The following is a 26415-nucleotide window of genomic DNA, read 5'->3' as shown; positions in this document are numbered from 1 at the left end:
ACCTCTCATTATGATTCAGAGGCAGCTTCTTTTTCTTTTTTTTAATATACTTTTATTGATTTTAGAGAAAGAGAGAGAGAATCATCGGTCAGCTACCTCCCACACATACCCTGACATGCACCCCAACCAGAAATCAAACCCACAACCAGGGTAGATGCCCTGACTGGGAATTTAACCCGAGATCCTTCGGTGCACAGGAGGACACTCAACCAACTGAGCCACACCAGCTAGGGCCAGAGACAGTTCCTGACAGCTAGCAGTTAGGAAGACGAGAGCAGTTCACCAGTTAGCTAGCAATCTCCCATCATGTCTTCCCAGCTGGTGATGTCAATGTATGCTTGAGGAGAAAGCAAAAGGAAGGGAGTGGCAGTACATAGAACTATCATATTAGTATAAAATATTGTAATTCAACTTAAAGGCAGCTCTGTTATATTTGTAGTCCTCTTAAAATTGCAAATGATAGAATAAATACAACTCAGCAGAAAAGAAAAATAGTTTTCAGAAATCGTATTTGGCTCTGCTTGGTTCCACACTGGCTTTATTCTCAAATTTGCTCGCTCCAAGTTCTATCAAGATGGTTCTGTAAGAAGCAATCTCTAAGATTCTTATAGAGATTGTGCTTTCCCAGTACTCCCAGCAAGTCTTAAGGGGAACTTTCATTGTCCCAGCATGGGTCTCTGGAGCCAAGCAGTGCTGTCAGCTCCATAGCAACAACATGGGCTAAGATTTGGGGAGAGAGAAGGTTCCGGAAAGGAAAATTGGGATGCTATTAGGTAAAAGCAAAGGACAATATACCGGGTAAACAAAAACAACAAGTGTTCTTCATAATACCTGCTATAAATAAATAATTTTAATAACATTAAAAAGAGGAAGCTTGTGCTGTCTTACTTATTGACCTTGATATGTCATAAAATTTCTTGCCAGGTAGGAGCAGCACTTAGACCAGCCTTCACTTCAGAGACAGCACCTGATGTCACTGCCAAAGCATGTCAGGTAAATGCCTAAAAAGACAAAGCTTAACAAATAAAACCCTCTCTTTAGAAACAATTCTCCAGTTATTATTTGATACCGGGGTTCTATATTATAGTTTTCTGTTACTTAATCTCAGCTGTTCCTTCTCCTTTACTTTTTAAATTTGGAGAACTTCCTCTCCCTTTAGTGTAACTGCTTGGTAAGTTATGGGTGACAAATAAATGGGGTTTTTAATGGTTTGCTATTTCAAATAGTGCTAAAGTGAATAGCCTTCTGCGTAGATCATTTGACTGGATGCAAGCTTATCTGTAAAATAAACTCTCCAAAATTGAATTGCTGAGTTAAAGAGGATATTATAGGGGCTTATCAATTTCATCTCCTACCAGTAATGTATACAAGCACCTATTGTCCATAGTCTGAGCAATTTTGTGAGTTGTCAAACATTTAGATTTTTGTGTATGTGAGGGAGTAAAAAGGGTGTATCAGTATAGTTTAGATTTGTATTTCAAGTGAGATTGAATGCTTTTTTACATATCAAAGACCCATATAATATGCCATTCTAAACAGGTATTTTTCTTGGAGTGGCTGTCAAAAACTCAAAAGCCAGCCCTGCCTGACCTGAAATTATTAAAAGCAGAACTAGCTTGAATTGAGTTAATTATAAACATAATAAAAGATTGGTTTTAGTCAGTTCTTTCAACTTTATTTTATTCAGTTGTATTTAGGAAGTGTTTGAGTGCCTTTGATACTCAGAGAATTGTTTCAATGTTGTACTGAGCCTCTTTTTTTTCTAACCAGAGGGTGTTTTGTGTGTGTGGTTTTTTTTTAAATTGATTTGAGAGAGAGAGGAAGGGAGAGAGAAACATCCATGAAAAAAAGAAATATTTGATTGGCTGCCTCCTGCACACCCCTTACTGGGGATTGAGCCCACAACTCAGGCATGTGTCCTGACCAGAATCGAACTGGCAGCCTTTCAGTGCAGGTGACACTCTACCAAGTAAGGTCGGGGCTGTACTGAGTTTTTATTTTTCAATCATTTTATTATATGTGTTTCTGCTGTAAATCACTTGAAATTTTATGAAATGGGGCAGGAAGTGATTAAATAGATGGAAAAGGTAAAATAAATTTTCTCTAGAAGATAAATACCATGACACCTTAGAAAACCACAAACATTCCTGATAATTGAGTAAACTTTTTGCATTGGAAAATTATTAATTATGTTTATATTTTAAATTTTTAAAGAAATTTTTAATATGTTATTTCCCAAAGAATCAAAATCTTCTTTGGGGTTTTAGTGTTAGATGCTTTATCTTTTAAGAAAGTTACATTAAGTAACCACACAATTCAGTGTGGTTTTTTTTAAATATATATTTTTATTGATTTCAGAGAGGAAGAGAGAAGGAGAGACAGACAGAAACATCATTGATGAGGAATAATCGTTGACTGGCTGCCTCCTTCCTGCAACCCCGCACTGGGGACTGAGTCTGCAATCTGGGCAAGTGCCCTGAGCAGGAATAGAACTGTGACCTCCTGGTTCATAGGTCAATGCTCAACCACTGAGCCACGCCAGGCACAATCTCAAATTTTAAAGTAGCGAGATGAAATAATCAGGATTGAAGATTTAATTTAAATGTTAATCCAAACATTTATGAAAGTGGTACCTTCTGAATCTCTTTGATTCCATGTACTGATTAGTAATGGTTGCCCTGCTTCAACCTTAAACTTCATTTCCTTTTGAAATGCTGGCTTTTGAGTATCATTATAAGCAGGTTCTCATTGGGTTTCTTGATAGCAAGGTGATTTCATTGACTAGATTCCTAAGATTTGGGTGAGGTCTATTGAACTTAGAGGAACATATTTATAATTTTTAACTGTAACTTCTTATTTTCTTAAAAACCAGGTTTGCAGTGCCTGGATAGCAAGTGGAGTTGTAAGTGATCTTAATGATCTCCGAAGAGTTCATCATTTGCTTGTTTCATCATTAACAAAAATACAGGCTGGAAAAGAAGCTCTAAGTCACTTATATAATGAAAGTGCTTCTACCATGGAGATCTTAGCTGTGCTAAAAGCCTGGGCAGAGGTTAGTACTTCTTAATTAGTATTGGGAATTTTAGAAGTTGTTAATAAACAGCTTAGGCCATAAATTGAAATTAACTTTTTAAAACACAAATAAGTCCTTTTTTAAACTTAACAAAAGGCTTTCAACATATCATTTATTATATGTTAATTGATATTTTGGCCAAGCATTCTAAAGTGTTCTTCATTGTCTGTTATCTGCTGCTGTTAGCAGGGGCAGTCAGTCCTGAGCCAGACAGACTTTATGATAGCCAATGAAAATTAATTTTTATTGAAATCTGAACTACTAGAAATGTGGATTTGCCTGTATGTTTTTTTAATTCTATAATACATACTTTAATTTTGTATGCTGTTTTATGGATGACTTTTGAATATTAAATAATAAGTAATTTCCTTTTCTAAGATTAAGAGATCTTATACAAACAATGCTTAACTTTTCTAATCAGGGAGAAAGCTCTATTATTTTTAATTTACTATGGAAATGTTTAAGCGGATATGAAAGTGGTTATAATAGTGTAATGACCCCACTTATACCCATCATCCAGCTTTAGCAGTTACTAAACTTGGCCAGTCTGGGTTCATATATCATTTTAATGAATGTGTATAGTTTTACATTACAACTGAAAGAATTAATCAATATGAAAGAAAGGGTTTCCTCCAGTATAGCTAATATAACTAATTAAAACCTGAAGATTATAGAATCTCTTTTTTTTTCATTATTTAGTTTTGACAAATCTTTTTTTAATTAATGAAACCAAGAGTTTTTTAGATAGAGAGAGAAACATCGATTTGTTTTCCCACTTATTTATTAATTCATTGGTTAATTCTTGTATGCCCTGACCAGGAATCAGACCTGCAACCTTGGCATTTCACAAGGATGCTCTAACCAACTGAGCGACCTGGCCAGGGCTAGGGTTGATAAATCTTGGTTAAGAAGTAGTTCTGGCCTTAGCTGATTTGGCTTCGTGGATAGAGCTTCGGCCTACAAACTGAAGGATCCCAGGTTTGATTCTGGTCAAGGGCATGTGCCCGGGTTGCAGGCTCGATCCCCAGTATAGGGCATGCAGGAGTCAGCTAATTGATGATTCTCTCTCATCATTGATGTTTCTATCTCTCTCTCCCTCTCCCTTCCTCTCTGAAATCAATAAAATATATTTTTAAAAATAAAGTAGTTCTTGTCCAGCTGGAGTATCTCAGTAGTTGAGCATCATAGGAGGTTCATAATCTGCTATCTGAAATCCTTGGCTCCATATAATAGTTGGAATTCAGATTTTGGAAGTATGGGGCAATATGGAATCTATAATCAAACACATTAATATATCTGTAATAAAATGTTTGAATTCACACTGCATTGGATGAATACCCTCACATAAGTTCAGTCAGTTTTGCCACCAGATTAGTTTTCCAGAAATTTACATTTTTTTCAGTTTACTAGATCTTAGATCTGTAGATAAAGAGGTAGTACAATCAGTTTGTATACTATGTTGAATACTTTAACATCCTATCTATAATAATAAAAGGGTAATATGCTAATTAGATCAGATGTTTTCCCAGATGAAGCCAGAGCCAGAGGGAAGCCTGGGTCCTGGGTGCCAGAGGGAAGCCAGTGCCGGCAGCCAGGGGAAGGAAGGCCTACTCTTGCACGAATTTCATGCGTCGGGCCTGTAGTAGTCCTATAAACAGTCCATGTTAAGTTTATGTATGTAAAACTTTTTGTAGTGATTTAGTGGTAACTTTGAAAGAAAATACTTTTAGTATTTCAGTCTACTGCGGTTCAGACATGGCTACCTGAAATCTCACGTTGAGATGGATTTTAAGGCCATATTAAGGCTTAGTGAGAAAGAGTGCTGAGATCATTTAGTGACAGCTATCGTGATTGTGAAAGTACAGAGTGGCAGCATGTTTACCACGGATTTTTATCCCTGATGTTTCTCACTGGATCTCTCTACCCCATTTTTGTGTACTAGTATATGGTTACACATGTATAACTTTAGATATTACAATCCATTTCAGGTCCGGTATACTCAATGGTAAGTCTACCTCCTCAGCAAGATAAAATACTATAGCACCTTTTCAACAGGCACAAGATCTTCCTATTCACAAATTAATTTTTAACAGGTCTACATAATCGCTGTAGAAAGACATAAAAATAACAAACAACCTCTGAAGACTACCTCCTGTCCAGAAGAGAGTGGTAGAAATGGGTCAGACTCGTCACCTGGACTGCTTGACTTGGTCCACACAGACCTGGGCACACTAAGTAGGCTCTGGCTTGCTGCGCTTCAGGATTTTGCTCTCCTAACTCTGCCTTCAGAATTTGCCTCCCAACTTCCTATTGAAGGTAAGAGGGTAAAATGTTTACATAATTCCTAGAGTGACATAACTTCTCAACACTTTTCCTTTACTTAGCAGATAATGTTTATCTGAAATATTTTTCCCAGAATAATTTTCATTCATAGAATGAGCATGTGAGAGTTACCTCAGGTTAGACATCCTGAAGTTGATTGACTAGGTCATGAGGCACGAACATCTTAACTTCCAAGATGCTGGCAAATTGGTCTCCAAAGTGATTATAACTATTTATGTTACATGAAACAACAACATGTTTCTGTTTTTATGCCAGCTTTCTTTTTAATCACACTACCTGATATCAAACTAAACTACAAGGCCATAGTAATCAAGTAGCATGGTACTGGCATAAAAACAGGCATATATGTCAATAGAATAGACTAGAACAGTGATGGCAAACCTATGACACGTGTGTCAGAGGTGACACACAAACTCATTTTTTGGTTGATTTTTCTTTGTTAAATGGCATTTAAATATATAAAAGAAATATCAAAAATATAAGTCTTTGTTTTACTATGGTTGCAAATATAAAAAAATTTCTATATGTGACACAGCACCAGAGTTAAGTTAGGGTTTTTCAAACATCTGACACGCCGAGCTCAAAAGGTTCGCCATCACTGGACTAGAGAGCCCAGAAATAAACACATGAGTATATGGTCATGAATATTTGATAAAGAAGGCAAGAACATACAATGGGGTAAAGACCATCTACTCCAAGCATGTCGAACTCACAGCCTGCGGGCCACACACGGTCCACAACGAATATTTTTGTGGCCCAGCCAATATAACTGTGAGCAGTTATTTACACTTATGAAGGGAAATAAGTCTCCTGTCAGATCCAGAATTACTGTCGTTCACCTTGGGTCAGTTTTGAAAGTAACCACAGCGAACAAGATTTCCCCCGAAGTAGGAAAGATAGCAGAGAGTTGCCAAGTGTCAGGAAGAAAACATTAATTTTATCATTGCTCTTCTTTTTTTTATGCTATACTTTTCAAAATCTATGTTTCTATGAAAATTGAGGCTTTTATTTTTTTTTGCGGCCCACATAAATTTAAACCTTGTTTATTTGGTGTGTGTTAGCCTTTGAGTTTGACATGCTTGGTCTACTCAATAAATGGTATTGGAAAAATTGGACAGATAGATGAAAAAAATTAAAAGAAACATAGGATGTTTCTGTTTCACTGTATCTCCCCACCATTATATGTTATACTTAATTTTTAACAATCTGATGGGTATGAAGTAGTATTTCATAGCTTTATTATTCCTCCTGAAACTGTTTGCTTCCCCTTTTTTGTAGGTGGTGCTTTCTATACAGCAGAGACTAGTGAAAATGCAAAATTGCATTATAACAATTCGTGGGCGCTTATCCTCCATGCTACAGCACTGTGGCTTACAAGCACAGGCTTCATCGTTGCTGACCCAGATGAAGGAGCATCCAATCTCTCCAGACCTGTAACACCAACTTCCATGTGTCAGGGATCATCATCTGGGGCTATAGCAAAGTCCCCTGAGGATGTCTATTCTGATAGATTCCATCTTATTTTAGGTCAGTAAAAGAGCTTCCAAGTTTCCAACCCTACAGAGTTTTTCTTGAATTGTGCCTCGCTGCCTGTCATCTCTTTTTGGCTGTCTTAGGTGTTATAGTCTTGATATAACTGAGTAAATTTGTATACATTTTATAAAATTGCAGGTTTAATTGTTAAGTCTAGAATTCCATTATAAGCTGACTTTAGATCAAATTGAATTGTAGAAATTGCAAGAGAAGCCTAGTTCTTTCACAGAATTTTTAAAAGACCCATGTGGTATCTACAGCTGTACTGAGGGGTCATTCCCCTTCCCGTATTCTAAAGAATTGCACAGTATTAGAAAATTATGCTCAAAGGTACAGAATTGCAAACAGATATTTAATGTCAAAGATAAATGAGATTTTTACATTTATGAAGTTTAACACTTCAGTTTTTCTTTCCTGGAACTTTTTTTTTTTTTTAATTTTGTTTTATTGCTTAAGGTATTACAAAGAGTATTGCATATGTTCCCCCCCCCCCCCTTGACATCTGGAACTTTATTTTTAAAGTAAAGTATCTTTCGAAGGTACAGTGAGTTTCTAGAATATATGGAATCCGTGGTTTTCATATTTTATCTATTTCTTTCATTACCTATAAAGAAGTTTTTGATTAAATGAAATGTGAGGGGTTTGTTTTGTTTGTGTGTGTGTGGATTTTTTTTTAATGTGAGGGTTTTAAAGGTTATTAAATTAAGTAAGCTTTTTGGGTCATAGAGTTTCTATTCCTTTCAAGGCCAGACATGACCAGATTTCCTGTATCATTGGTATATTAAAATTTTGTTTCCATTTGTCTTGACATGAGAGCTTTTTGAAAAAGGACTTTCATAGAATGAAGGATAGCGGAGTTACTATGAGTATAAGCCGTGCAGTTCAGTTACCTCAGTTCACATTCTTGATGTACCCCATTGTAACTGACCTTGTGCAGATTAAATTGCTTAAACTCTATGTGTTCATTTTGTTCTCTCAGAAAAAGTGCTAATAATAGTACCCACTTCCTCAGGTATTGTGAGAATGAAATGAAAATATATGTGCAAAGTGCAGAGCCTGATACCTGGTAATCACTCAACAAATTTTAGTCAGAATAAAGTTATGAAACTCTGCATGTTACATTCTCTGGGACAATTTATTGTGATTTTTACATCTTTTATTGCAATTTTATAACATCTACACAGTAGTGCACAAGCCTAATGAGATTATTCTTTGTGTACATGCAGAAGAATATAAACTATTAAAAGACTTGCCTTATCACTTAATTGTTTAGAGTCCTCAATTTATTGTTGCTTGTTTGCATTACCTTTTTGCTAAGCTTATTTATACATCTTACCAAAATGAAAAATGAATTTTTAACTTCATGAGCTAAGACTCTCAAAGAAGCCTCTGTCTTTTTTTTCTGCTTTTTACAGGAATCAGTGTGGAATTTCTGTGTTCCTTGCGCTCAGATGCAACCATGGAAAGCATTACTGCTTGTTTACATGCATTACAGGCGCTTCTAGATGTTCCTTGGCCCAGATCTAAAATTGGCAGTGATCAGGTGATTCGTTGTTTTTTGGTAGGCTTCTGTAGATATCAAAGAACAGGAACAGAAACATGTTCGGGTACTACAGCAAACAGAATGAACACAGAAGTAAAAAGAAAACTAAACAGCTGCACAGCTAGGCCTCAGGACTGGAATGCCGTCAGCAGCTGTGCTGACCTGGGAACAATCATGCTTCTGACTGCCGCTTTCTGTCTCTGCCTCTACTGCGCTTCTCTCTGCTGCCACCAGCTACCCACTCTGTATAGCAGCTCTTCTGTCAAACTTCTTCGATGATGGGACAGTTCTGATAGTCATTGTCCAGTATAATAGCCACTAGCTACAGGTGGTGTTCCTTCTTTGCCTTTTTCTGCTTCAGTGCACCCTGGCTCCTCACATACATCTGTATTTTATATTCCATTTCCTTAAGAGAGAACCTACTTGGTTCATTTGGCTGCATTACAGGCCCTCTGTAGCCTATTACAAAGTATTCCTGTTGTCTGAGTTCTCCCTCCAGGTCTTTTTAAGAGACTACTGAGTAGCCTGTAGGTTGAGTCAGGCACTAATATCTGACTCAGTTGTGACCATGGTAAAAGGATCACTGTACAAAGTATGGCACTTCCTTTAACTGCTTTCCCAAGAGCAACTCTGCATTGGGCAGGCACCCTCAGCATCCAGTACTACCAGTATATAAAATTCTTATCATTGTCTCTTGGATGTTATGAAACATGTATGGTATGATTTCCTCTCTATATATGGACTATTATTTACCTTATTGACACTATCATTTTTTAAGTTTAAGGTATTAATCAGGTTTCTACCTGACTTGGATTGTATTTGAATAAATTTTAAACTTTTTGTGCTCATTTATTCTGCATCTTAAAACAAGTATTATAATGATAGGTTTACTCTGTTATTTTCAAAGATGAAAGAAAGCCACTAGAGTAACAACTAGAAAAGAAAGGGGGGAAATGAAGCATTACTTGTCCGGTGTATTTTATTTTTTAGAGAGATATACATTCTGTGCTTATTATTCACTTTTAATGTCATACTTTTCCATTATTCTCTGTTATTACCGAAAAAATACACCTTCATATAAATCTGGGACTCTACATGGCAGTCCTTGTGGGTTTTTTTAACCAAATTTCTCATCTTGTTTTGGAAGTTTCCCTTTCTGTTTTCCCACTTTAGGACCTGTGTGCAAATGACCTTTTGTCACAGTGCCATCTTCCACAGATCGGACAAAAACCAATCTGGTGTTGGTTTAAAGTGGAGCAGGTGTTACATAACTTTATTGCACTAACACCTTTATTCTTTTGTGAACAATTTGTTAAAATCTCTTTTTCTGGATTTTGTCATAGAATTTATTTAGCCCTGGTTTTTGTGGGGGGTTTTTAAAGAAAGTATTTCCAATGCAATCTCCCCTAAATGTTTTCCTATGATAGGCCTTGGGTATCGAGTTGTTGAATGTACTGCATCGAGTAATTTTGACCCGAGAATCACCTTCCATTCAGTTGGCTTCACTTGAAGTGGTAAGACAGATTATATGTGCAGCACAAGAACATGTGAAGGAGAAAAGACGAAGTGCAGAAGGTGAATGTTAACCCACAATGCCAAATTAATCGTGTAGCATCATTATTTTTTAAAGTATTGCTTATGTATCTATGTCATTCTGATAATCTGTTATGTGTAGCACAAAGGAAACATCTCTAGGTATGGCTATAAGTTCTCCCATTCACCTTTACATGTTAGCTTGGATGTTGTCCATAGCTAAACTACTGCTCCTTGAGAAAATGAGAATTTTTAACAAAACCCTCGAAGCGAAAAAAATCTCTTATTCTGATTGAGTACTTACACTAGCTGTAAGAGTTCACTAACGTACATGGAAAGAGCAACTAACATTTTTTAATGACTTAGATTTTGCAAAGTGATTAAATGCCTTATTTACAATGTAATTCAGTATTGGTGAGTTAATTATTCAATATTAGATTTGACTACATATTACAGAAAACCCAACATAGCAGTGGATTTAAAACTCAAGGACATATTCTCTCACCTCTCGCATGCGCCCTGACCGGGAATCGATCCTGCCACCTTTTGGTGTGTGGGACAGCACCCAACCAGCTGAACTACCTGACCAGGGCAGGGTTCACATACTTACGAGCACGATGTTAACGAGAAATTTTTTTTAGAGGGAGAAACATTGATTTGCCCTTCCACTTATTTGTGCATTCTTTGTGATTCTCTATGTACCTTAATCAGGGATCGAACCCACAACCTTGGCATTTGGGGACAATGCTCTAACCAACTGAGCTACCTGGTCAGGGCCAACCAGAAAATATTTTAAGGCTGAGAGGATTACCAAGGATTTCTTTTGATTCGTCCCAGTAAGAAGTCATAATAAAGACAACTACTTTTATTTAATACCTAAGACTTTTGTCATTTAAATGTGTCGCCTACAACACCAGTGAGTTAAATTGCCATCTGCCAGAAGCAAAGTACAAAGAAAAGAAGCGTTTATTCAACCCTATTCTTTCTTTCTTTTAGTTGATGATGGGGCTGCTGAAAAGGAAACCCTGCCAGAATTTGGAGAGGGGAAGGACACAGGAGGACTTGTGCCTGGGAAGTCTTTGGTTTTTGCAACACTGGAATTGTGTGTATGCATTCTAGTTAGACAGCTCCCAGAACTTAATCCTAAATTGACAGGTAGCCCAGGAATAAAAGCTACAAAGCCACAGATGCTGTCAGAAGATGGAAGTAGATTGGTTTCAGCGGCGTTAGTTATCCTCTCTGAACTTCCCGCAGTGTGCTCTCCTGAAGGTATGCTGTGGTGTGTGGTTGCTTTACTGGACCTGGAAGGAGAGAAATGGTTTTAATCGGTAAAGGAGATAATAGTTGCTAATCCTTTTATCATTAAAACAAATCTGACCTAAAGGTTTGGGTAATGTTATTAATCCTCTAAGATGAACATTACATCCTAGTAATTTGTTTTACTAAGAGGGTGTAAATAGCATGTACTGCAGATACGTTTTTTTATGGTTGACAGTATTTTAAATCTGTCAGTGGCAGTTACTCATTCTTGGGCTTTTTTTTTTTGTATACAATATCCAATGGACTTGCCCTACCTCAGTAATGACAGGAGTTTGTCATCATATCCAGTTCTATTTGGAATCAACTCCATTCTTTTAGTACAGCATTTTAAGGCTCTCCATAGGGCTCTGCTGAGTCACTGCCTCCTCTTCGTTCCTTCTGGGAGAATTTTAAACCCAGGAGGCTTTATGCTCATCCCTGTTCTGTGCTATTGTCCATGGTGTTATATGATCCCATCCCTTCTCTTCTACTTAAAATTTTGCATTCCTTTGAAGTTCAACTCCAGGTCTACCTCATCTGTGAGGCCTCCCTGTATATACATATATATGTGTATGTTGGTTCTATATGTAGATACATAGTTTTTATGTGTCATATAGAAGCATTATATATAATTGATTATTATATATAAATAAGATAAATATATACATAGAGAGACATATGTCTTATTTCCAATGAAATTTTTTATCCTCTAGGTCTAGGAAATCTAGCACATAATAGGTACTCAGCACTTAATACTTTTCAGTTGGTAAGCATATTTCTGCTTAAGTGTGTCTTGACCAACTTATGTGCTATCTTATTTTTAAAGTGACTTTAAATTTCAGTTTGAATTAAAACCTATATTCCTTGTTCTCACACACTTCCTTTCCTCCACACCAAGAGTGGCAGAAAAAGTAACTAGCAGAGGACAAGGGGTAAAAATACACTATACAAGTTTTGTTGAGTAGCATCTGGGAAAATTGACCATTTTAGCTTTAGTCTCTTTCATTTTAAACGTAATTGGCCTTTCAACTCCTTTAGTAGCCGTTAAAACTTTAACATTCTGTGCTGAGTGGATTGCTACAAATCCCTTGAAAAAAGTTTAAAATGAAGTCAAATGGGCAGTGCCAATGGTTTTGTAGCATTGTGAATATACTTACTGCTGCCACATTGTACACTTTAAAATGATTAAAGTGGTAAGTTTTATATTATGTATATTTTACCACAATAAAAAGCAAATAAAAATAAATTCAACATTTGTCAACTTCCAAGTAAAACAAAATAAGACTGCAGAAGATACTGTGATACAATTTAAATAGCATTTTCTTTTTTTTTTCTTTTTTTTTCTTTTTTTTTAAATATATTTTATTGATTTTTTACAGAGAGGAAGGGAGAGAGATAGAGAGTTAGAAACATCGATGAGAGAGAAACATCGATCAGCTGCCTCCTGCACATCTCCCACTGGGGATGTGCCCGCAACCCAGGTACATGCCCTTGACCGGAATCGAACCCGGGACCCTTGAGTCCGCAGGCTGATGCTCTATCCACTGAGCCAAACCGGTTTCGGCTTAAATAGCATTTTCAATTATAACCAAAATACAGACAGTCCTCGGGTTACGTTGGACTCAACGTACATAACTTCGTGGTTACGCCGCCATTGCCCATTTATTTATATTAAAAAAAGTTCCATCATTTCAACGTATGTACATATGTGCTTTATGTTTTTTATTATTTATTTACCACAAGTAAAGGTCAGGAATTGTTATCTTTCTTTTAAATTTTCTTTTACTGTTTCACTTCATTACTGCTGTGTATGTGCCCCATGTGAGTGACGTAGGTGCTTATGTAGGTGGGTTCCGACTTACAGTGAAAAGCGTTACGTCACACCATAGAAACGGATCTCCGATGTAACCCGAGGACCTACTGTAGAATCCAGTCTTTTTTTTAATTTATTTTTATTGGTTTTAGAAAGGAAGGGAGAGGGAGAGAGAGATAGAAACATCAGTGATGAGCAAGAATAATTGGTCAGCTGCCTCCTGCACACCCCACACCAGGGATCGAGCCCATAACCCAGGCATGTGCCTGACTGGGTATCGAACCATGACCTCCTGGTTCATAGGTTGCTGTTCAACCGCTGAGCCACACCGGCCGGGCTGATTCAATCTTTAAAATCTAAAGGTTATTTAAATTATTTTAAAAGTTATAGTTCTTTATGAAGAATAATCTTAAAAGCATGAACTCTTTGACATTGTCTTATCACTGATGATTTCTTTTTAGGAACTATATACATAGACTGAAATACAGAGGTTTTTTTTTTGAAATGTATCTTACAGGAAGCATCTCAATTCTCCCTACCATACTGTACCTCACAGTTGGGGTCCTGAGAGAAACTGCTGTGAAATTGCCTGGGGGCCAGTTATCTTCAACAGCAGCAGCTTCCCTGCAGGCTCTGAAAGGAATATTATCTTCTCCCATGGCCAGAGCAGAGAAGAGCCAGACTGCTTGGACTGACCTCCTCCGCAGTGCTTTAACAACAATTCTTGACTATTGGGATCCAGGTAATTAAAGTTTTTTGGAAGCTCTTGTTTTAAAAATCAAGAGGGACCATTTTTTGAGAAGCTATTGACTTGATTATGTTTGGTAGTCTCACCTGAAAGAGACCATATTTATTACATAACATGGTTAGAGAACGTAAGTGGATAGAAACATCTGTGTTCTCATTTTAGTATCTTTAACCTGTAATACAAGTAAATGACAGCCTGTATGGTAAGTTGACATGAGAGACCTTCAAGTGTAGTAATGTGTTAATTTCAAAATATAGTATGATCTATGACTAGCTGACAGAACTTTTTACATGCATAGTATACTGAAAAGTGCATAAGCTAGCTACGAATTATAAATAAGACCAATCTGCCCAGCCAGTGTGGCTTAGTGGTTGAGCGTTGACCTATGAACCAAGAGGTCACCGTTCATTTCCCAGTTAGGGCACATATCCAGGTTGTGGGCTCAATCCCCAATAGGGGATGTGCAGGAGGCAGTGGATCGCTGATTATCTCTCATTGATGTTTCTATCTCTCTCCCTCTTTCTTCCACTCTCTGGAGTCAGTAAAACTATATAAAAGAAAAAGACCAATGTGGTTCATATACTCACCTTAGCACTTAATAGCTAACTAACTAGCCAAGTTACCCAACCTCTCTGAGCCTTATATTTCTCATTAACAAAATAAGGATATTAAGTTGCAGGAAATGTTAAGGCAGTAACATAATATATGAGAAGCATCTCGCTTATTACCTGGCATATATCAATAAATGATAGCTAGTATTATGTTCAATGTCCATTAAAATTTGTTTGCTCTTGTTATGTTCATTTGTTTGCTCTTATTATTATGTTCATTTTCAACGTATGTTATAGTGACTGTAAGAAGTCTTTAAACAAATTATTTCCACTTATTCTAGTAAGGATAAACGTCACAGTTCACTATATTCTATTTCATATGTTGAAAAGGTTTCAGTTGAATTCAGAATTTATTGACCTCCTATTTTGTACCTAGAGCTGGGAATCTAGTACCTATAAATTGCTGTAGGGTATAATTAATAACATAAGTTCTCCTTGAAGGTGACAGTAATGTCTTAATAATCGCTCGATTTCTAGTACACTAAAAAGAAAGAGATTAACTGGCAAAAAATTAGAGTAATCAGCTCTGAGTAAATCAGGCAGAGTGTCACAGGTATGGTTCTCTGGAAGCTCATTCTAGGATGGAGTTTGGGGAAAAGGGGCTTTATTAAGGAACCAAATATGTGAAAGGAATAGGGAAAAGCAAGTTGGGGCAAACGAAGTCACACTACAGTGCAGGCCCTCAAAAGTGCAATGAACCTGAGAGCGCTAGAGATTGCCCATCAGAGTGTCCCACATAGGACAGAAATGGCCTGGCCTTGATCCCCACATGTGGATGGCCCAGGAAGGATGTGATGCAGTCAGGGCAACTCAGTAGCTAAAGCCAACTCTGAAGGAGCAGCTGGGCAGCACCTTTTCCAACTAAGGGGTACACCTCTGAATCTGCCACAGAAGGCTTCTCCGAAGAATCCGTTTCTTAAAGGATTAGAGACATTATAGGTAGGGATTCCAGGCACAAAATTTTGATCAAACACCTGGAGACCTAATGTAAGCACATTTGGGGACAGCAGATAGAGACATGAGAGAATGTGGGTTTGGGGGGCAAAGAGTAAGAAGGTGGTGAATGATGAATTAGTAGAAAAAGATATGCGTTGAATGGTATTTAGGGCCAAAGGATGGAGGATTTGGCATGATCTCAGTGGATTGCTTTTAATATGCATGTGAAATTAGGGTTTTGAGGAGAGTAAAGTGATTTGCATTTCTAAAGAATCACTCTGGCAGCAGTATAGAAAAGAGAGCAAGATTGTTGGAGATGAGATAGTAGCAATAAGGATAAAGAGGAAAAGAATACTGAAAACTAAAATACTAAGGCTCTACTAACAGAATTTACTGATAGTTTGGTTTAGGAGTTGAAGGGTAGAGTGAGTAGAGCACTCAGTACCATGAACAGAAATACCATGGTGAGCATTTTCAGGGGAATATACTGAAGTTAAGTGTGAATTGCCTGTAGGATAGTCAAGTGGAACAGAATATATAGAGTCTGGAGTTCAAGAAAGTAGTCTGCACTAGAGGTGATTTTAGACTACCTGCATTAAGCAGTTATTGGTGCAACCTATTAGATGGTTGAGATCACCCAACTTTAGTTTACAGAGCAAGATGGGAGGAGATTCAGAAGAGAATGCAGTCACAAGCAAAAAGAACGAAAGTGGTCAGAAGTGTAAAATACAGTGTAGATGTACAAAAAAAGAGGTGGGGAAGGGGGAGGTTCAAAGTATAGGCTCCTCTTGCCGGGAAGGAGGTAGAGAGGAGGTTGGAGTTGGAAGTTTTAGGGAGGGAAACATGCCCCTATCTAGGCAGGAAATAACATTAACTGAATTTTAAAGATTTAACCCCTACCAATGAGAGCAAAGGAAAAAAGAAAAGGACCAAAATACTATGTCCAAATTTTTATGTTGACAGTGATTGTGAGCATGCCTCTCTCATCACATACAAAAAGATGTGTTTTGTTGTGTATCAGGGAATGAGGTTAGGAACTGGAGGATTTAGGTTGGCTACTGAGAGAAATTAAAGAAGCAGCTGATCATGACAGGAAAACCATTTGCTACATAACAAATTATTGGCTTAAACATTATCTGAGAGTTATGGGTCAGGAATTCAGAGCAGCATAGCTGGGAATTTCTGGCTCAGGGTCTCTTATGAGGTTGCTGTTAAGATGTTGGCAGGACTGCAACTAGAGCATCCACTTCCAGAATGACTCATTGGCTCAGTCAAGGCTGATGGCTAGAGGCTTCAGTTTCCCTCTGGCTGTTAGCAGGAGGCCCCACTTCCTTACCACACGGGCCTCTCCTTGCGGCGAATGCTAAGGGAACCTTGCATCTATCCTAAATAAAAGAGAGGGGGCTGTAATTGGAAAAGAAAAAATGGGAATGTAGTCATGCACTGCATAACCACATTTCCATCATTGACAGACCGCATATACAGTGGTGGTCCCATAAGATTATAATTGATTATAAGCAAAAACTTTTTTTTGCAACGTTATAAGAAAAGGCTGGACCAGTCTATGATGTTGAATTGACTGTGAGATCTGGGTGGTTTCATTAAATAAACGAGGAGGAGACTGGCTCAGGATGCTGTCCACCAGAGGCTGGAGCCAGAAGTTGGCCAGGGATCAGGAGGAATGGCCTGGGGCAAGGGACAGCCACCACACCCACCCCTGTTTGCCCCTGCACTCACAGACTCACTTCCCTTCCTTCCATTTATCTTTGTCTCTCTTTCCTCCCATTCCTGTTCCTCTTACAAACTCACTTCCTTTTCCTCCATTTCCTCATTATCTTTCCTCCCAGCCCCATTCCTCTCCCTTTTATTGTGTCTCCTCTCAAGTTTTATCTCTCTGGGTCTCTCTGATCTCTGCTCTTCCTCTCTCCCCTTCTCTTCCTTCCCTCTCTCCCTTCCTCCCTCCCTCCTCCTGACATCTCTCCCTCTGAAGGTGCCTCCCTCAGTAACCCTCCCCCTGATACACACATACACACACACACTATCTTTTATACCGAATTTTTCTGTAACTTTTCTAAATTTAGATACATAAATATTTACCATTGTGCTAGTTGCTTGCCGTATTCAGCACCGTAGCATGTTGTACAGGTTTGTAGCCTAGGAGTAGTAGGCTATTCCATCTAACCCAGGTGTGTAGGAGGCTCTACCATCTAGGTTTGGGTAAGTGCACTCTATGATGTTTTCAAAAGTAGCAATCCAGGGGGAAGGCGGGGGAAGGGGGAGGGTAGCAGTCCATTCTTATGCAAGTTAATGAGTTGAATTTGGCTCTCCTTTTCAAATAATATTGATTTTTCACAGCAGGTTCATTAAAATTATTTAATGAGACTTTGACTTTGGGAAATGAATTACATCTAATAGAAAATTCCTTTAAATAATGGGTGGTGAAGGGGACCAAAAGTTCTGCGTTTTAAGGTGTTGGTTTTCAAGTTGGTTATTAAGAAACAAATTACCTGTAAATGGCTCATTCTCACTTTTGAAATCTAAGATCTCATCCCCTCATTTTCTCCTTTGTCCAAAATGTCATCTATACCCAGTTTTGTCTCTGTATTTGGAATGTTCATGCTTAATGTGAATTCCCTGTGCATATATATTAAGATTTTATTTTCTCCTGTTAATCTGTCTCTGTTAATTTGGTTATTAGCCCAGCCAGAAGAATTTAGAAGGTAGAAGGACAATTACTACTTTTTAGCCTCCCACAGTGGCCTATGCAGGAATTTTCAAGTTTTTTCTCTACTGTTAAGAAATGGTATATGTAGCAAAGTGCTAAAGGATTTTCACTTGACACATGTATTATCAATATATAAATACTTTAAACTTAACAAAGAAAAAACAATTGTCAAAGCATTTCTGTATTGCTCTGCAATAAAGATAGTAATAAAATGGATAACACACATTGAGTATTATGTACAACGTGCTATTTTAATGCTTTACATAGATTAACTCATTTAACCTTATAAATGTAAGTCCTTTTCTTACTCCCATTTTACAGATAAGAAAGCTGAAGACAGGGTTAGATATCCAAGATCACACAACTAGTAAATGTGTATTCCTAGTAAATATATGTATTTACTGATGTCCTTACCTGTGAAGATTATCATTGCTTTGGTAATTCTTGATTCTAGAATAGTTATAATCCACATTTTAAAGCCTGAAACATTTGCCAGGAGTTTTAAAGTCAATCAGTGTTTACTGTCTATAACTGGAACAAAAGAAATTGTTACTACCAAACTAGAGATAGCTTCACACGGACAAATATAGAAATATTAGGATCTGTTTCTCATATATCATTTTCTCGTTAGTAGATGGAACACACCAAGAACTTGATGAAGTCAGTCTGCTTACTGCTATCACAGTATTTATTTTGTCTACCAGTCCAGAAGTAACTATCATCCCATGCCTTCAAAAGCGCTGTATTGAGAAATTTAAAGTTACTCTTGAGATTAAAGATGCTATGGTAAGTGTCTTTAGCAGAGAGATGTTTGTGATAGGAATATATTTAGGCTTTTGCGAAACTTTGATTTTTGTTGACTCTAACAAGAAGTATCAGACTAAAATTTTTATATATAGGTTTGGGGTGACATATTCCTTGGGTGAAAACACCAAATAAAAATAGTCTTATTCTTTGGCCCTGAAGATAGAGCATAACTGGAAAAAGACAAAGGAGATTTTTTTAAAAAATCAACAAAAAACTGCCTGGCCAATGTGGCTCAGTGTTTAAGCATTGACCCAAGAACCAAGCGGTCACCAGCTCAATTCTGGGTCTGGGCATGGGTTGTGAGCTTGATCCCCAATAAGGGCCATGCAAGAGTCAGCCTCTCGATGATATTTCTCTCTCACCTATATTTCTATCTCTCTACCTCTTTCCCTTCCTCTCTCTCTAAAAATCAATAAAAGCATGTTTTTAAAAAATCAACAAAAACTAAATTTGAAATAGGGGTATCTTAAAATTGACATATTTCTAACTTTTTTTCAAGGGACATTTGATATTATTATAGTGGATTTTCTTTTTGTAGAAAAAAAAGAAAGGCTTCAGCACATGCCTTTCTTTATTTGTTTGTTTGTTTATTTATTATTGGTTTTAGAGAGAGAGAGGAAGAGAGAAACACTGATTTGTTGTTCCACATATTTATGCATTCATTTGTTGCTTCTTGTGTGTGCCTTGACCAGAGATCGAACCTGCAACCTTGCACATCAGGACAATGCTCTAACCAACTTAGCTACCCAGTACATACCTTTTGTGCAGTGATGGCGAACCTTTTGAGCTCGGCATGTCAGCATTTTGAAAAACCCGAACTTAACTCTGGTGCCGTGTCACATATAGAAATTTTTTGATATTTGCAACCATAGTAAAACAAAGATGTATATTTTTGATATTTATTTTATATTTTATTTTTTTTAATATATTTTATTGATTTTTTACAGAGAGGAAGAGAGAGAGAGAGAGAGTTAGAAACATCGATGAGAGAGAAACACCGATCAGCTGCCTCCTGCACATCTCCTACTGGGGATGTGCCCGCAACCCAGGTACATGCCCTCGACCGGAATCGAACCTGGGACCCTTCAGTCTGCAGGCCGACGCTCTATCCACTGAGCCAAACCGGTTTCGGCTTGATATTTATTTTATATTTTAAATGCCATTTAGCAAAGAAAAATCAACCAAAAAAATGAGTTCGCGTGTCACCTCTGATATGCGTGTCATAGGTTCGCCATCACTGCTTTAGTGTATGATCATGAAATAATGGGACCCACTCCAAAAACAGTACACACAAGTTGATTCCATTGCTTTATGGTCCCTTCATTTGCTGAATTAATTTCCTAGTCCTTTATGTGCTACAAAATGAGTTTGTAGCAGATGATTACAACTATTTCTTTTTTTAAAACATATTTTTATTGATTTCAGAGAGGAAGGGAGATGGAGAGAGAGAAACATCAATGATGAGAGAGAATCATTGATCGGCTACCTCCGACATGTCCCCTACTGGGGATCAAACCTGCAATCCAGGCATGTGCCCTTGACTGGAACCGAACCCAGGACCTTTCTGTCTGCAGGCTGACACTCTATCCACTGAGTCAAACCAGCTAGGTCACAACTATTTAGACTCCAAAAGTATAGGAACCAGATTTTCTCTCAGAAAAATTTAATCGTCCAAAGACCACCACAATTTATTGAAAAAAGATGACTTATTTGCAGTAAGTCCTCATTTAACGTTGATAGGTTCTGTGGCTTTAAGAAAAATGCTGTATAAAGAAACCATTTTACCATAGGCTAATAGTAAACAAGAGTTAAGTTCCTAAAGTATCTCATCAATGTTACAACAAATGACATTATTTGAGCACCTGCTGTGTTTGATGTATAGTCATCTCCTTTTCTTCTGTTCTTTTTGTTGCCTACAGCCTTGCAGGAGCTTTAGTTAGCTGTCTCAAAATGATGGCTCTGATATGTGATGACACATAATTCATATGGTCTAGACATGGTTCCTTAAGACCATGACATTTGAATTTAAATATATGTGATTTTTTAAAGACATTTTCTGAAATCTCCAAAATATTTTTCAAGTTTGTGTGAGTGTTTTAGTTTAATTTTGGTATGAGATTATAGAAGGGCATATGAGGGGGAAATGGAAGCTACAGAAAAGAAGAAAAGTTAACCATTGCAATGTATCGAATAAAGGATACAACAGGGGCCCTGGCCGGTTTGGCTCAGTGGATAGAGCGTCAGCCTGCGGACTGAGGGGTCCCAGGTTCGATTCCGGTCAAGGGCATGTACCTTGGTTGCGGGCACATCCCCAGTAGGGGGTGAGCAGGAAGCAGCTGATCGATGTTTCTCACTCATCTATGTTTCTGACTCTCTAACCCTCCCCCTTCCTCTCTGTAAAAAATCAATAAAATATGTTTTTTTTTAAAAAGGATACAACAGGGAAGGCAAGTGTTCATATCCTAGTGTACGTATTCACGTGCCTGTTCCCAGTCCAAAGTGTTGCAGCCACTTTGTTAGCATGCAAGTTTGAATACCTGTTACCATTTGGACTTCCAAAATTAAAGATAAATTAGAGATAAATTTAAATACCTTTTTAGGAATTTTTTAATTAACTTTTTTAAATTTACTTTAAAATATATATTTTAATGTAAATTTATTTACAGTTCATACTATTTTTGTCTCTCACTTGATTAGGTACAAATCAAGACCTACCAGCTCCTACTTTCCATTTTTCAGTATCCGAATCCAGCTGTTTCCTACCCTTACATTTACTCTTTAATCTCCTCTATTGTGGAAAAACTACAGGAAATAGACAAAAAAAATCCTGAAGACACCGCTGAGCTTCAGATCTTTCAAGAAGGTATAAAGGTGTTGGAAGCACTGGTAACCATTGCTGAAGAGCAGCATCGTAAGTGTCAGCATGAAGTTCATATTAGATCAGAATCTGTCTAAAATCAGAAATTTAATGTTAAAGTGTAAAACATCCACATATTTGTTAAATGAATAAATTTTTAAAATGTAAGAGTCACTCACTATTAGATTTTCATATTTATTGAAAGGCAGTGTTATGTTAGTCCAAGTAGTATTAATTTGGGAGAAGAAATGGGAAGCATTGTTTTCCCCGTAAGTGGGGAAGAAAGTGTCCAGATCAAGTATGTTTACAACTTTTTATAATAAACATTTATATTCCTGAACGTAGGACTTACTTCACTTATTTACTTTCCAGGCTCGCAGCTGGTGGCTTGCCTCCTACCCATCCTCGTTTCCTTCCTTTTGGATGAGAATGCTCTGGGATCAGCAACCTCCATAATGAGAAATTTACATGACTTTGCTTTGCAAAATCTCATGCAAATTGGGCCACAGTATTCATCAGTGTTTAAAAGTGTAATGGCTTCTTCTCCGTCCCTGAGAGCCCGCCTCGAGGCTGCTATTAAAGGCAATCAAGAAAGTGTCAGAGTCGGGACCCCAACATCTAAACATACTAAGCACCCTGGGAAGAATTCAAGCATCCAATTGAAGACCAGTTTCCTCTGATGTTACTTTTTTTTATTAATAAGCACCTTAATATAGTAGTTGATTATTTCCTTCTCTTTGGGGACAAAAGTGACATTTTAGACACAAGTGCACTTGGAGGTCTGGTTGATTGTTTTAATTTAACTGCTTTTTCAAAGTCACAAAACAACATTTTTTGTGGGGTTTTGTTTTTTCCATTTAATAAAGCTGCACAGCTCTGTCAGAATTCTTGCCAGGAATTTCAATAAAGTGCTAAAGAACTGACCTTACTAAACAACCCATTGCTTTAAAAATGAAATGGATTCCTTCTGACAGTCCATACACACTGAATATTATGACAGGTTGGACTCTATCATAAATTATCTGCATTTACGTTATATCCCAATTTTAACTTAAAATTCTGCCTTATTCAGCAATTGTATTAAACTTTCTTGGATTTCTCAAACAACATAAATTATTGGAAAAGTACTTAGGAAGCTTGATTTAGAATTATTCAATATATAATAGTACAAATTAATTACAGTCCTACAGTGTGACTTAAGATTTGATGTCTATAAATATCAGGTTTTCAATCATCTTTTGGTTTTGTTTTTATTGGGTTCAGAAAATAGAAATTTTATTCATTTTAAATAAAAGAGGGCATTGCACTTCAATGTTTCAAATGGATTTTCTGTTACCTCTGTTCCTAACAATTTTGTTCATTTGCATTTGTGGCAAACATTCATACCAATGAGTTTAATATAGATTCATATCTATATTTAGATCAACTATGGGTTTATATAAATGTCAAATTTAGTACAATAAATTTAGATCATCAGTGAATACAAGTATGTTTTTTTAACATGAAACATATTTTAATATAGAAAAAAATCTAATGATAAAGTCATCTTGGTTGAAAAATATTTTTTAACTGTTGGTGATCATTGACTCTCCTTCCACTTCAGTGTTACACTTTGAATCAAGCACTATGTCAAAACAAAGCGCTTTCTTGTTAAATATTAAAAACCGAAGTGATAGGGGCATGTTCAGAATTGAGAAAACACTTTGAGTCAAGCAAAAGCAATGTAATGTACTCTATTTTATTATGTTTGTATATAAATACTTGTAAATTGTTCAGAGTGAAAACATTTGAAAAATTCTAACACTACAATAAATTTTTCTGATTTACATAAATAAAGCTAATTTTCTTTATTCTTGTATTTGAAATTATTTACCCACATAAATGGCTGGTTAATCTCCCAGATTTCAGAAAATCAATTTTACAGGGCAAATAATATCCCTTCTCTGTAAGTTGGCCTTTTTTCTCAGAGGAGCTTGCTCTTTGGAGCATTCTTTGCAATGGTTTGGGTTCTCTGTTTTCCTAATTGTCTTGAGGAATTTGAGAGTGTACTTCTTACTGTTTCTTTCACCTGAATGCCCTTCCCTCCTTTGTTTTATCTGGCAGGTTTCCACACCTTTTAGGCCTAGTTTAAATATCACCATGTCTCCTCACCTTGGTAACTCTCCTTTAACTTCTTTTTTTTTTAGGTTTACTATATTTTTATTGATTTCAGAGAGGAAGGGAGAGAGAGAGAAAGAAACATCAGTGATGAGAGAGAATCATTGATCGGCTGCCTCCTGCATGCTCTCACTGGGGATCGAGCCCACAACCCCAGCATGTGCCCAGATCGGGGATTGAACCATAACATCCTGGTTCATAGGTCAACGCTCAACTACTGAACCACGCCGGCCGGCCAGGCTCGCCTTTAACTTCTTTCCTTCCTCTTATACCAACCAAATTTAACTGCTCCTTCATCTGTTCCTGTGGTGCTTTATACATTCTTCTGTGCATGGAACATCACATTGCATTTTAATATCTCCTTAGACCAGTGATGGCGAACCTTTTGAGCTCAGCGTGTCAGCATTTTGAAAAACCCTAACTTAACTCTGGTGCCGTGTCACATATAGAAATTTTTTGATGTTTGCAACCATAGTAAAACAAAGATTTATATTTTGGATATTTATTTTATATATTTAAATGCCATTTAATAAAGAAAAATCAACCAAAAAAATGAGTTTGCGTGTCACCTCTGACACACATGTCATAGGTTCGCCATCACTGCCTTAGACTGTGCCTCCTCAAAGGGAGTTTTGTTTTCTATAACTACTCTGTAGCATCAACTAGGTATTTAATAACTTGAATTGGAATAATATAGGATGGATTTGAGCTCAGAAATTTATTCCTTTGCCAAGGCAAATGCTGGACTGAATTCTTGGTATATAATTTATAACTTCATCTTTGGGTTATTTTGTATTGAAAGGTTATCATGGTGGTATGCGGGCAGACTAAATAGCCATCTCAGATGGTGGATAAAGAGAAATTGAATGTATTTAAGGAAAGGGGGTGGGGGTGGGATACCCAAAGGGAAGGGCTGCACAGCACCGAGCCAAAGGGATATTGGGTCAATGATGGCAGCCCCCAGGAATTTGAGTTTCATATATGCAGTCACTGATGGGGAGTTCTTGTCATTGGGTCTGGGAGCTGAGCTGGTGAGCTTGTAATGCAGATGGGATTCAGATATGCAATCAGGTGTTTTTAGGACAGTTTGAATTCCTGATGTGGTCTGATTCTTGGTGTCCAGCAAGTTTTCCTGTGGTGGGAAACTTACAAATGGCATTAAGGACTATATTGCCCTATAGTCCTAATATACATCTTTTAATTGTATTATTTAGTTTGTTCAGCTAAAAACAAGACAACAGGCTCCAACAGTGTCGCTCATGCTAAGTCCCATGTCACCATACTGGAACTTAATTATAGTTTTGGCCTCTTCCAGAAATGGAATCTTCAACCAGTCAATCATAAATCATCTAATCAGCATCATGAGGTAATCAGCCTGATAGACCCCTTCCACCCCCTAATAGAAAGTGACCTTCCCACAACCAATCTGCTTGTCACTAGTGCAACTTCCTTGTTCCCACTTCTTTTTGCCTATGAAAGTCTTTCATTTTGTGCAGCTCCTCAGAGCTCCTTTCTATCTGCCAGATAGTACGCTGCCTGACTTCGTGAATTGTTAAAGCCAGTAAGATCTTTAAAATATATTCAGTTGAATTTGTGGGTTTTTTAAAGTCAGTTTTTAAATATATTTTATTGATTTTTTACAGAGAGGAAGGAAGAGAGATAGAGAGTTAGAAACATCGATGAGAGAGAAACATCGATCAGCTGCCTCCTGCACATCTCCCACTGGGGATGTGCCCGCAACCCAGGTACATGCCCTTGACCGGAATCGAACCTGGGACCTTTCAGTCCGCAGGCTGACGCTCTATCCACTGAGCCAAACCGGTTTTGGCATAAAGTCAGTTTTTAAACATTAAGATTTCAAGCCCGGCTGACGTGGCTCAGTGGTGAGCATCGACCTATAAGCCCAATTCCCAATCAGGGCACATGCCCGGGTTGCAGGCTCGATCCCTAGTGTGGGCTGTGCAGGAAGTAGCCGATCAATGATAGTCTCTCATAATTGATGTTTCTATCTCCCACTCCCTTCCTCTCTGAAATCAATAAAATATATACTTTAAAATAAATAAACATTAATATTTCTACTCATCATATGGTGACGTGGTGTCCTGAATTGTTTGGGTTAAAGTTCCCATATGAATGTCAATAGTTACGAAAAAATATGTCCAATGCCATGGAATGAGGAACTTTGAGTTAGGGTCTATTCTGTAGCCTTTTTAAAAAATGTGTCAATACAACGTATTTAATAAACATTGTATTAGTAAATATGTCCTAACTGATAAGAAAAATAAGGCTTGATAGCTGAAATTTGAACCCAGGGTCCATACTGAAGACAGAAAAAGTTCTGTGGCAGTCCTGACTCTATCAAGATACAGATTTTCTCTTCTTTCACTGCTCACCTTCAATTTAAAGGGAACACTTAAACAGATCCCGATAAATGTTG

The 26415-nt window shown here is 37.4% G+C and overlaps 1 protein-coding gene across 2 annotated transcripts in view; it reads left to right on the top strand.

Moving 5' to 3' along the window:
- Positions 1 to 23671, top strand: part of HEATR5A (HEAT repeat containing 5A) — a 96029-nt gene extending 72358 nt beyond the window's left edge. For both annotated transcript variants that reach the window (XM_081089814.1, XM_081089813.1), the window contains 11 exons: positions 925 to 993; positions 2873 to 3052; positions 5167 to 5389; positions 6695 to 6943; positions 8365 to 8492; positions 9920 to 10067; positions 11022 to 11294; positions 13655 to 13879; positions 18789 to 18943; positions 21662 to 21875; positions 22194 to 23671. In XM_081089814.1, coding sequence (XP_080945940.1) covers positions 925 to 993; positions 2873 to 3052; positions 5167 to 5389; positions 6695 to 6943; positions 8365 to 8492; positions 9920 to 10067; positions 11022 to 11294; positions 13655 to 13879; positions 18789 to 18943; positions 21662 to 21875; positions 22194 to 22501 — 2172 coding nt within the window. In that variant the 3' untranslated portion in view covers positions 22502 to 23671. The remainder of the gene's footprint in view (positions 1 to 924; positions 994 to 2872; positions 3053 to 5166; positions 5390 to 6694; positions 6944 to 8364; positions 8493 to 9919; positions 10068 to 11021; positions 11295 to 13654; positions 13880 to 18788; positions 18944 to 21661; positions 21876 to 22193) is intronic.
- Positions 23672 to 26415: the final 2744 nt, after the last annotated feature.

The sequence above is a fragment of the Myotis nattereri genome (genome assembly GCF_964212035.1).
Source record: "Myotis nattereri genome assembly, chromosome: 1".
NCBI classification, from domain to species: Eukaryota; Metazoa; Chordata; class Mammalia; order Chiroptera; family Vespertilionidae; genus Myotis; species Myotis nattereri.
This window is presented reverse-complemented; position numbering and strand designations above follow the sequence as displayed.